Here is a 13,351-nt window from a genome sequence, read left to right as displayed (position 1 = left end):
GTCCAAGTGTTTTGCATGCACTATGCGAAGTGCCGGCAGAGGCACAAGGCACCTGCCTGTGTAGGCAACCGAGGGCACATGGACTGCTGGAGCAGCTCTCTTGCCTGCCCGTTAGCCGGGGAGGATTGCCGCTTAAAAACCAGAGAGGGAATTAGCAGTGGATGTACTGCACGTTTTTTTAGTGGAACTTACGCGACACACTGTAATCATGTAGTAGTACACAAAAAGTAATGTTTCCGATATGATGACTCATAAACTAACGTAGGTTTATTTCAAATTTGAGTCCATTTAGATGGGGAAATAATCAGCAAGTAAAAATTCAAACGTATTTGTACCATTTAGGACAATACTTCATAACTAAATCAGATGTGGTTCATAGCCGATCATTCACAGTTACCTCCAAAACTTGTAGCTTGCGAGCTCCTGTTTAGCGGAAAGTTTTTGCTTCCGTTATCAAATACTTCGACTGGTGTCGGTTTTCGCTTTTAATTACTATACAAATTGTATAAAAATTAAAATAATAATCAGTCTTAATTACAAGGATTTCTTAAAGCTAAGTATCACACGTCAGATGATGACCGTTTTCGATTTTCTTAAAAATCACTTTCAAACCCTGTCTCGGAAACGGTAAACTTTAATATACTTTAGAGATAAACAAGCATCAAAATTACACACTTCATCTGCATAATAAAATGGATAGACAGACTTAAGACATAAAAAGCATGTGTACCATCAAACGGTTACCAGTGACGACAGTGGAGCATTGTAAGTGTGGGAGGACACCACCAGTAACTGTTAAATAACACCAAAACGCTACGCGTTATAACGAGGAAGGTCCGCCTCTCGCCTGCTGCATGACATCATTTATAAGCAGTAGGGCTTAACACACGATGGATAAATATGTAAACAATGAAACATAGATCTAGATGTACATGTAGATAATTATTGCTTTGTCCTGCTTACTTTGTACTATCCTTAATATTGTATTTTAATATAAAATTAACCAGGACTTAGTTGTAAATATTAAACATTGGCAAAATTAATTGTAAACATAAGTATGAATAAATAACCAACAGAAATAAAGTAAAGAACGTTAAACCGCCGTCTGTGGGGATTGTTTGTTAGTTCAAACTCAAATACTGAAGCAAAGACAAGAGTAGCGGTGCCAAACGTTGTCTTGGAGACGGTAGCTTGATGTCTTTCGATGAAATCCTAAAACTCGGTAGTAAAACAGTATAAGTGGCGAAAAATGTCTGATCATATGTAAGAATGATTAAACTAAAAGTGATAAAAGGAAAATGCACTGACAATTAGTCGAAAAATATCATATAAACACTGAGAGGCTTATGACTCAATTTCATGATAGAAAAAGAATCATAATTACCACCTTTATAAAAAGATGAACAAACATTGAAAATAAGTACATATCGATAAAAAGAAGAGGAGCAGAGAAATTACAGATAATTTTAAAAAAGAGAAATGAAAGGGCAGATATACATTACAGCAGATCGTCAAAATGATCAAAGAGAAGTTTCTCGTCAAGGTCCAATTGCTCATTACGTAAGGTGGATGGCAGTCTTTCATAACGGGCATAGGTTCCAATTCCTTACAAGGCGTGTAATAAGAGCCCTTTGGAGGCGTTGTTTAGGGTTTTTAGATTCTCCTGGATAGTCCCTCCTGAATGTTTGCTGTTTATGAGATGCTACCCCAACACAGATTTAGTACAGGCTACGCCAGTTGCGAGCTCCTTGAAGCGAGTCAGAAAATTACAATCGGTTTGTCCTATGTAATGACTACGGTAATCATTACAAGAAACCTTGCAAATCCCCGAGTTCAAAAATTTATTATCTGTGCTTCAAACTTTATGTCTCATCTTAGTCTGAAGTGCTTTGTTGATAGCAATAGCCAGGCCTATATCTGTATTTTTGAGAAACCAATTTATTCTCTCAGACAGGTTACTTGTATAGGTCATTTTATCATGTACTATAAAAGATATGTAGGTCATACGTTATTATTTTATAGAGCTCCAGAAGAAGAAGTTGATCATTTAGTTATAGTTCTACGTAACATTCATCCAAAATTCTCTTGTACTGTAGAATACGACGATTTCAGTGCAAATGAGGTTGACATTGTATTTAATAAGTTGAAACGAAAATCCTCAGACGCTCCTGTCACTACTACCTCGAAATTCGTTAAAGTGACCCTCGTAGGTAACCTGTCTGACAGAATTGACAGGTTCTTTAAAAAAATACAGCTACAACCCTGGCGTTTACTACCAACAACCTACTCCAAAATAAACTGAGACATAACGTTGGAAATACGGGATAATAAATTTTTGCACTCAGGGGTTTACAAGATTTTTTCTAATGATTGCGTTAGTCATTACACAGAACAAAGAGGCCGTAATTTTATACTCGCTTCAAAGTGCAAACAACAGGAGTTGTATGATACATGTTAACAATCTGTACTAAATCATTGTTCGGACAGCATCTTATACATAATAAATACTGAAGAAGAATTATGTGGGAGAATCTAAAAGTTCTAGACAATGACCCAAAAAGGCTCAAAAGACAACCATATACCCTAGTTAACGAGGAATTGGACTTTAGGAGGAACTTTTCTTTGATCTACTTGACGATTTGCTGCAAAGAAATCTGCACTTCTGCTTCCATTTTCTTAAATTATCTGTAGTTTATATTCCCCCTCTTTTTATAAAATATATATTTCTTTTCTGTTTATATTTTTATATGACTGGTTATAATTAATAAAGTTGGTAATTATGGTACTGTGTAATTAAGTCATAAGCCTGTCAGTGTGTTTATGTCGGATTTCGACGAACTATAAGTGAATTTTCGTTTGTCATTTTGAATTTAACCATTCTAATATATATTCAGACATCATCTCGCCACTCATACTATTTTGCTACCGAGTTTTAGGTTTCATACCTCTTTCAATTCACTTCCGATCGTCATTCATCGATCGTTGTCTCCATGGTGAGGCGTCTTTCTGCCGTTAGATCTCATATTCCTCGCCTTCGACACTACGTATAGAGAGGTTCGAAGCTACCGTCTCCAATATTCAATATTTGAGTTTGAAGTACCACTCAACGCCCGTAGAAGGTGGTTTAGTGTTCTTACCTTCATTTCTGTTGGTTATTTATTTTCACCAATGTAAAATAATTACTACAGTTTCCTGCTTGCTTTATATTATTCTTAATAGTATACTTTATCTACATCTAGATCTACATTTTATGGTTTACGTATGTTACCATCGTATATTAAGCGCTACTGGCTATCAATGATATCACGCAGCGGGCGAGAGAAGCTTCCTCTTTATAGCGCGTAGCGTTCTGATGTTATTTAGCAGTTATCAGTCGTGTCCTCCGACACTTTCCAACTCTCTTCCTACATCTCTGCTCACCATATGATTGTATACAAGATTTTTACTGTGTTAAGTCCGTCTATCCATATTTATTGAGTATATGATATGTCTAATTTTGACGCCTGTTTCCGTCTAAAGAATACTAATATCTAAAGTTTCAGATAATGGTATGAAGATGATTTTTGAGAAAATCTAAACCAGGTACCACATGACGTGTGATTGTTACCTTTTAATTAATCCTTGCGGTCAGGACTTATTGGTATTTTAATTATGTATCTGATCATTGTCAATTTCCAACAATTTTTTCAAAAGTTATGTTTAAAAATTGTTCATTGTTTTCGTTTCGTTGTCTTTACTGGCCTGTAGAACGTTTTCTTTCTGTCCATTTCCGGGACATATTCGACGTTGACTTAGAGGCATCAACATTACGTGGAGTGAAATGTGTGACTTTCTTCCGAAATTTCCTTTGTAACTTCCATATGCCGCAGGCCCATTATTCTGTTCGCCCCATCTCCGCCACTTCGCCCTATCGCGGTGTTCAGCAGTGATCATGGGCGGCGTGCCCCATGGATCTGGTCGCATAACTATACGATAAAATTTTTAACCACACCAACGCCCGGCGCCCGGCCGTTGCCAGTCCTAAGTCTGGACAAAGTGGGAAGGGAAGTTTTATGCCGTAATTATGCCGGCCAGTGAGACGCGGGACGGACTCCAGCTCCCCGCACGACGCACGACTCCACAGCCCTAGCACTGCCCGTAGCCACGCCGGCGTTTTTCACGGAATGACAATAACTCACGTAAACTGTATTTCCTTTTTGCAGCTGCCGCTCGCTTGGCTATAAATGCAAGTAGTTAAGTACCATTAATGTATATTCCATCTCTTCTAGTATCTTTTGCTCTCTCTCACTGTGTCGTCTTGTGTGTGTGCATGTCTCAGACATTTTTGAATGTTATGCCACAATAACTCTAGCTACTAAATATAATAATTTCACAGTAGTATCTAAGCATACACGAGCACAAATGTGCATGACATCCGAATTCAAGTTCAATCACTGCAAACATCTATTGTGAAGGGTATCCTAATTTCAAACCTGTAAACTATATATGAAACGTCTTCCTTCACTATTGCTGGTGTTTCACGTGTGCTCAAAGAGCTATAATTCTAATTACCTTAGTCATGTTGTGCTCTGTAACTAAGGTAGATATTAACGAAAACCATCGCAATTCTGTTTCAGAGACACCACAACTAGTTTCTTTCTTAATTAACAATTTCAAGTGGCTTAACTAATTCTCATAATGTGACGTAAATGTTCCGTTGTCATGACTCAAAAATGTTTAATCTCTATACAAAATGCTAAAAGGCACGTTATAGATCGGTACACCGACAGCCATCAGTACAAGCACGCAACGTAACGACATATCCCACCTTACTCAGTATAACATTAAAGCAATCAGTATTGCGCAGAATGTTGTGACGTTCCGTGCATGTATTAACGGCTGTGATTGTACCAGACAATCGTCGAAGTGCCTCAGTGAGCTTGTCGTGTTCCAGGATGTGTCTTTTAGCGTTATGTACGGCGATAGATAATTTTGACTCATAACAAAGGTATGTTCCAGTTACGATGATTGTTGGTGAACTTTCAGTCACCTGAAGACGATCATGTAGAATGAAAGTGTCCGTGACGTAATAAAAGTACCTGAAATATAGCTGCGATGTTTTTAAATATTTATTTATATTTTTATCACGTGTTAACGTTTCCTGGTCACTTCAGTCGCCAAGTTAATATCAGTTCGCTTGTAATTTCATTTAACTGGTAACAACAGGTGCATTTTGTATAGTGACTTGTTTGAAGTCTAAAAACTCAGCAAACCATTAAACGCAATTTAAAACAACCTACAGACAATAAATCTTTACCTTTGTTTTAAGACGGTATACAAACCTTTTTGCAATATACAAACGCTCAAGTCCAGAAATTTACCGATTTGTTGTTTGGAAATTTGGAAAGTTGTCGTAAGATCTTATGGGACCAAACTGGGTCCCTAAGCTTACACACTATTTAATCTAACTTAAACTAACTTACGCTAAGGACGACACACACACCCGTGCCCGAGGGAGAACTCGAACCTCCGACGGGGGAAGCCGCCCAGACCGTGACAAGCCGCCCCAAACCGCGTGGCTATCCCACGCGGTAGATTTGTTGTGAAAAGATCGTTATTTGCATCGCTTCATAACTTGTTTGCTAATCCAATCAGTGATGTGGTTTGACCACCAGGAGCTTGACACACCATGTAACATGAGCAAATGCTTAACAACATTTTTCTTTAGCACCGAAAACCTTGATTCTTTTTATTAGGAGTGATAGACTATTGCTTCTACTGTGTTAACCACTAGTTCTGTGTGACAGTGAAGGAAACGCACAATCCAAGCCTATTACTGAAACATCAAAGACATTTGCAAGTTTCAGTCAGTTATGATTTCTTTTTCATACTGACCAAACGTGTCTTATGTCCTTGCGCTACTAATGCTTCTTTCCGTTAATGTTACGTAGAAAACAACAAATTGTATGAAGAATAACCACCAGGTTTAGTCAAGACTGTGTGATGGCAAATAAAGCAAGAAAAAGAGAAATGTCTCCTTGAGACGTGTTGCATTCACTATCCACTACCGCAAACCATTTCATCAGTTTTTTCGCTTTCAGAGTTTTCATGTCATAACTGCACGTAACACTCATCAATGTCACCGCCATATCAGCTTAATGAGGTTCATCGATTCCGCAATAACCTATTGCATAATTAAAATGAATTTGTGGCAAGGTTCCCAGAATTTCTCACTTTTAAATTGGTCGACCTTGTTCATACAATGAACTTAATATTACATTTGTTTCGGGGCACACAAGAAACACCATATAAAGTTTTACTTAACTATACTGTTATTATAAAAACATGAAGAAACATACTAAATTGTTATTAATTAAATAAATCGTAAGTCCTTGAGAAATCGAATGGAATCCTTCAATAGCAAAAGTTCCATTCTGTTCCACTATAAAATCATGTAAGAGCTCAGTAAATAAAGTCTTTGATTCCTTGGCGATATATTTAGTGTGTTTCACGAACCAACCACAATCTTCTGTAAATGTAATACACCACCATAACAATTAAAAATCCTCACGTGAATTAACAGTACTTTTTAATTGTGAATTTATAATGTTCCTTTTGACTATTATTATGAATCGAAAAAAAAAACCTGAATATCGTGTCAAACTACTTGTGCTTTAAGTTTCTCTTATATGCGTGTATTCCGTTACCATCGAATGTTGAATGACTTTAAAATTCTTCACATATACTTATGATCTTGAATACAATAATCACCCAAATGGTAAAATGTCAATCTGTCTATGGAAAACAAGTCACCTATAGTTCATCGTTCTCGATTCTGCAGTGTTACATGTCAAGGGATTTACGGTAGCAAATTCAAGTGTGTTGCGAAGAGTTGTGGGACGATAACCAATCGATACGCGTAAATTTCGTGGTCCGATATATCGTTCTGAGACAAATAGCTATCCTCGAGGAAAACAGCGCACTGAACACCACATCTGTAGCAAACAAGGCGTGACAATTGCCACTAAGGATTAGGCCCTTATTAAGTGTCACACAGACAGTAACATATTTACCCCACTGAAATTTTACGTGCTTTACTGCTTGTGTTCATAAAGCGTTCTCGGGGAAGTCTATGTATTGAAACATTGCCATCGGTGCAGTACCACAGCCAGGCCAGGATATTCATTTTCATAGTTACAAAGCCTAAACACAATTTTTCGTGAGCTAGTTGTTAGGATGTAGTCTGTTGCTGAGCTTTGTTTATAAGAATTTGTGATTGAACTTCATGTTCCAAAAATTTGTGTCCTCCCAACTTTTGCATCACTGTCATTCATTCCATACTTTATTCTTTTACAGAGCAAGCAAGTTCTTAGATGAGGACTCCAATATCTTGACTAGTATCTTTCACTGGCCTTAATCAAGGTTCTACACACATTAATGACGTCAAAATGCAATGATCCAGGATCACTTATCTCAAATTGATATATTTACCCTTCCCCATCACCCCTGAAAGTTTGTAACAACATTACAGAATCAATCTGTACATGAACGATGTCACGCACCTTGATCTGGTGATGGTGGTGTAACAGTCAACCAACGTACTTTTAAATAATAATTGCAGTCCTTAAAACATAGTACTCGTTAATCATAAGGACCTCCAGCGTTTTGTCTTCGGAAACCACAGAGGTACTTACTGTAGTGCAAGTCAATATAAAGACGTGAATATTTTTAGGAAAATTAACATTGTCGGTTGGATTTGTTGCTCAAAGTATATATGCAATAGCCTGGGATCCGGTACACTGACAAATGCAGTAAAATAGTATCATATTTGATGTCAGTAGTACAGTACACAACAAGACATCAACGATTCAGGTGGTAGAGGGTGGAAAGGCAGCCGGCTCTATGCGGTGTTAATACGTACGTGCTTTCCCTGCGGATATTAGACACCATTAGTGAGCGTGCGTATTGTGTACATGAACCCCGATTGTGACCTAGCCTTGCGAAAACAGTTATAATGTGGTGAAAAAGCAAAATTCGGTGAGTAGAAGGAAGCAGGACTCTCTAATCGTCAGTCACCAAGAAGTTGAATCCTTTAAGTACAGTGATTAATAATTTTGCTATATCCGGGCATAGTGTGGACAGAACGGAAAATATTGTTATCTAAACGGTTTCTTTTGCACAATGCAAGGGCCACAATCCGTTATTCAACTTCTGGCTGGTTTACAAATACCAGTAACTGCCAGACGTGACGACAAATACTGTCAAATGGAAACGTCTGCATCCAAGAAAAGCCTGCAGAAACCCGCTCTACTGTCCAAACAGGCTAAATTGGAGTTTTCTGAAAAACATGTCACGGACTTAAGAATGGGATAAAGTGACCTTCAGTGATGGGAAAAAGTTCAAATGGGATCGTCTGGATGGATTTCAGTATGATTGGCATGATCTGAGAACAGAGCAGGAGGTAGGAATGAATAGAAATTTTGGTGTAGGGTTATGATTCGGGCAACATTCTACACTAAAGGTCAATCACGCATTGCTTGCGCGAACAATAGAATAAACTCTCATATGTACACTGAGTGTGAATTAGAATGTATGTGAACCTAGGGGTCCTAGATGTAAAGTTTCCACAAGATAATGCATCTCCCAAGATTTCTGCACAACAGAAAAGTAGTTTTAAGATAAATGTATCGATGTCTTGCACTGGCCTGCACATAGTTTGGGTTTTAGCCCCGTGGAAAAACAATGGGAAATACTTGCAAGGCGTGTTTATTGCACTGGAAGGCGATTTGAGGCCGTATTTCTGCTGAAAAGAGCATTACGAGAAGAGTGGGCGTCAGTTTCATTGTAAGAATGATCAATCCCGAAGAAAATTTTTGAGGTAATTAAGAAGAATTGAGGCATTGAGGCAGTTTCCATGCAGGAAACGCAAACACCTTTTTTTTTTTTGTTCTTAGCCGTGTTATGAAAGAAACTATGTCATTCCGATATGATTGTTTATGGCTTGTATGTACACTGATGATCCAAAACATTATGACCACATGCTTAATAGCACGTTTGTCCGTCTTTGCAACGAAATAAATCACTGATTCTGCGTATCAGGGATCAGACAGTTTGTTGGTAGGTTTGTGGAGGTACTTGGCGTTACATGTCTACGAACAGGTCATGCAATTCGCGTAAATAGCGGGCTGCTTATTTGCGTACGCGGTGATGCAAGCCCGACGGCGACCAAGATAGGGTGCATTGGACTTACATCAGGCGAGACACGGACAATTACACTGCTGAAAGATGACATCGCCGTCGCGGAGCACATCAATCATGAAGGGATGCAGGTGGTTCGCAGCTGTCAGCATGTCTTAAATTACTACCACAGGTCCCATGAAAGCGCAGGAGAGTGTCTCCCATAGCACAATACTGATCCCACCAGCCTGCGTCCGTGGCACGCTGCTCGTTTCGATCCGCCGTTTACTTCGATGACGGCGTCCGTGGAGACGACCAGGGACAGGGACCGAGAGTAGCAAAAATGTGTTTCACCCGTACATCCGACACGTTTCCGTTGTTCGACAGCTGAATCGCAATGGTCCCGTGCCTACTGCAATCGTAACTGGATATGTCGTTGGGTCAACATGTGAACGCTAAGGGTGGTCTGCTGCGGAGCTCGATGTTCAACAGTGTACGATGAGTGGTGTGATCCGAAACAATTTTTCGTGCCCCATCATTCTGCTCTTTCCGCAGAGATGCCACAGATTACAATCCATCCTACTTTATAGAGCAGACAAGCCTCCCAACCACACGTTCTGTGGAAAGTCATGGACATCCAATCATTTAGCGCCTGGTGGTAGTTTCACTGTCCTTCTACCTCTTTCCGTATGTGCTTACGACAGAATCACCTGAATGTAAGACTAGCTTCGGCGTTTTCGAGATATTCCTTCACAGGCTCTTCGTAATAATAATCTTCCCTTTGTCAAAGCGGTTTATCTCAAAGGATTTCAGCATTTTCAGTCAATATCTTCACTAGGATGATTCCCTGTCCTTGTCTGCTCCTCTTACTACTTTTAATACCTCGTCACGTGACCGTAACGGTACCAGGCGGCATCCAACATTGCAGTGAGCAGTGGTCATAATGTTTCAGCTGATCAGTGTATGTATCTAATAGTTTCATAATGAACGTTTCAGACATTGTATAATCAATTTGCAGAAACCTTTGCTTCATACTGATTTTCACAACTGTACGAATAACCATGTAAGTAACAGGTGTAAGTTTGACATGTGAACTGAAAACAGTGTGCGCCTGAAGATGGGCCTACATGAACATAATTGTACTGGTCGTAGCAAAACCTTAACAGTGTTGAGTACTGCAGAAATCTTTATGCGCCTACTCTGGCTTTGTATGTGATGATTTAGTTTAATGAGAGTTGGTGGAGAAGGAGGGCGGACACTGGGTGTCAGTGTCTGAGGTGACGTGTGTGGACAGATGCTGGTATCGGCGGCGTTGGCACTGTGGCTGGCAGCAGTGCCACTGTTGGCGTACCCCGCGTTCGGCATCAAGCGCTACGGCCGCAACTCGGGGGTGTCGGCGGGGGCGGTAGCGGCGCCGGGGGCGGCAGCGGGGGCATGGCCGCGCGCCTACTACGGTGACTACCACTACGCGCAGCAGCCGCAGCCGCCTCTCGCTTACGCCTACCCGCCGCTCCCCTACTACTACGACCAGCCGAGGCAGCACCCCGGCTACGGCTTCTACAACTACGACGACGATGTGGTGGCCTCCGACCCGATAGAAGACATTGAGGTAATTCGCTCTCGAACGCACAGTCTTTATTTGATTGGCAAAGAATTAATATAGTACTTGCCTGAGCGCTGCTGTGCACACCTGACAAAACATTCGTCACATCCAGGAGACATCACGCTAACGCTGTGTATTGTAGTAGAATGTATTCCTGATAATGGCGTCATTTCGTCGAAAATGATTGCACAAGTTACTTTCAAGTATGCCTTACCTACCGCAATTTACGGATTGTAAGATGCATTTTTTCTTGGTACAATTGTCTCCAAAATTCAGGCGCGTCTTGTAATCGAAAATAATATAAAAACGGCCAGTATTTGATTTAAAAATTTCCTCCAGCCTTAAAAATGGCGATATATTCGAGGCCATGAGAAGCCTGTCTCTATCTGGCAACAATGGATTCAACTGGCAGCAGTAGTGCACCGATGCGACGAACGTGAGTTGTGGGGATTCACAAACTTGCTAACACTGTCTGCCTCCCGCCCCGCCATCACAGATCCAGAACACTGTCTAGACTCTGATGCCAAAGGGTTCTTTGCCAGACATGTTCTTTGGGATCAAGATCGGGTAATTTAACGGTCCAGTCGAGATGTGATACCTACAACTATACAAGTCAACATATTATGCATCACGGAGGATACTTATGAATGAAAAGCAGGAAGCTGTGGATGTTCTACAGTATTAATTTATTTCGTTACCAGGTTTTACTCTTGCAAGGCCACCATCAGGCTTTATCTGTCGTCTTCAAAGAGGATACAGTAATGATTCACAACACGGACTAAACTTTATCTGCGTGAGTTCAATTGTAACGCAATTAAAAATGTTTAAGTCAAAAAGATGTTCCTTACGCGAGATGTATATTGGAGGCAGTATACTCGTTCTGCATTCTGTATCAAGTCCCTGTTCTCTAGAGTTTTTCACAGTGTTCCGCGAGAAGAACGTCTCATTCCCTCCATGGATTCCCATTTCAGTTCACGAAGCGTTTCCGTGATACTCGAACCTGCTGGAAAGAAATCTGGCAGCACGCCTTTGAACTGATGCGGTGTCTTTCTTTACTGCTAACTGGTTGGGATTGTATTCGTACATTGTAGTACCGGTATTGTTTTTCGACTCTTCTATATTGACCTAATTTTTTCACATTTAGAGGAAGCTGCCATTCATAAGAACATGTAGAAATTTTGTCAACATCCATACATTTACTCAACGACGATATTTCCCCGTATTCTGCAATATTATCGGCAAAAGTGCGAAGGTTATTGTTCACACTGTCAGCTACATCCTTTATGTGTTAAAAAAACAGGAATGGTATTGTTCCCTTAGGCAGTCCTGCCGATACCTTTGGCAGCCGCCCAAGATAACGTACTGAATTCTACTGTTTATAAAGGCTTCGAGCCACTCACATATCTGAGAACCTATTCAGCACCCTCAGATCTTTGTTAACATAACTCTAGGAATATGAAAGATATATGTTCTTTTCTTAACCGTTCGTAGGATATAGTTCTGAAAAGATCGTGCTCTATTTCGTACAAGCAATGCTTTCTAAAACAGTGCCGTGTGAGTGTGTAGCCCTATTAAAACGGCTGTTGTCATCACGGGACACGTGTCTGTCCACAGCATACTCACTAAGATGAAAAGGACAGCACTTGGTCACCGGGAATGTTGAAATAAACTTCCTGGTTCATGATCACTGTATCCTGAATGAGCTGGGCGAAGTCATGGCTCTGGAAACATCCCAGAAACATTGAAAAACCACTTCCAACCAAAACCAACTGCGAATTAAATGGCAAAATGGCTCGCAGGACCAAATTAAACGTCTGCAGTTAGCTATTCCTCAGTTCATGAGTTGTTTGGTCCAATGAAGATCTGCAGATTTATGTCCCCCCGTGATGCGATTTTATACGAGGTGCTCCAATCATATAACTGTTTCACGCAGTTCCTTTCTCAATGTTTGCTCTGAAAGTGGTTGAAACGGACCTGGATTCAGCAACAGCAGCAACTGCTGTGGTGTTCGACACTGGTTGCCACTCTTCTCTGTTCGCCGTAGGCTAGACAAGTTTTACGACCTCTTGTTTTTATTCTGTTTTGCATAGATGTGAGTGGTACACCACTCCTTGTAGACATGTTGGAGAGTTCGAGTTCATAGACTAACAAATCAGGCAAATTCAAAGTGGAGTCACTGACACTTATAAGTGCAATAACTCCTTTCTGCCATTCTGTCAGGTCTCCCATTTACTGCACAGATACCGTGCGACTGGCTGAAACATACGCGCAACTTCACACATGACCACCCGATTCCAGTTCTCCACCATAAAGAACTCCAAACTGACGAGTTTCTTTCCAGTTTCGTATCTCTTTCACACGACCTCTTGAGATTTTTAAAATAGAGATGGGGCCCTTCCACGCCCGCACTGACGTGGTGACCAAACCAAAAGTTTTACTGTCACCTCCGTCAACATGTTAGTTATCTAACAGGTGGATCACAGGATGCTGGGCTGTGATGTTATCCGTGCGTCTGGGTAAGACTACGCATTAACACGGTCCATCAGGTCATTGATAGTAGACGAAACGCGAATGATGGTAGCAATTTGAAGA

At 40.5% G+C, this 13,351-nt stretch overlaps 1 protein-coding gene and 1 long non-coding RNA gene across 2 annotated transcripts in view; both read left to right on the top strand.

Annotated features, from left to right (window-relative positions):
- Positions 1-10,546, top strand: part of LOC124802408 — a 38,336-nt gene extending 27,790 nt beyond the window's left edge. The window contains exon 3 of the long non-coding RNA XR_007017116.1: positions 10,451-10,546. This is a non-coding gene — a long non-coding RNA (uncharacterized LOC124802408). The remainder of the gene's footprint in view (positions 1-10,450) is intronic.
- A 44-nt stretch (positions 10,547-10,590) lies between these two features.
- Positions 10,591-13,351, top strand: part of LOC124803213 — a 41,279-nt gene continuing 38,518 nt past the window's right edge. Inside the window, exons 1-2 of the mRNA XM_047264394.1 lie at positions 10,591-10,596; positions 10,631-10,765. Of these exons, the coding sequence (XP_047120350.1) occupies positions 10,591-10,596; positions 10,631-10,765 (141 nt within the window). The remainder of the gene's footprint in view (positions 10,597-10,630; positions 10,766-13,351) is intronic.

The sequence above is a fragment of the Schistocerca piceifrons genome, chromosome 6, assembly GCF_021461385.2.
Source record: "Schistocerca piceifrons isolate TAMUIC-IGC-003096 chromosome 6, iqSchPice1.1, whole genome shotgun sequence".
In the NCBI taxonomy this organism is placed as follows: Eukaryota; Metazoa; Arthropoda; class Insecta; order Orthoptera; family Acrididae; genus Schistocerca; species Schistocerca piceifrons.
This window is presented reverse-complemented; position numbering and strand designations above follow the sequence as displayed.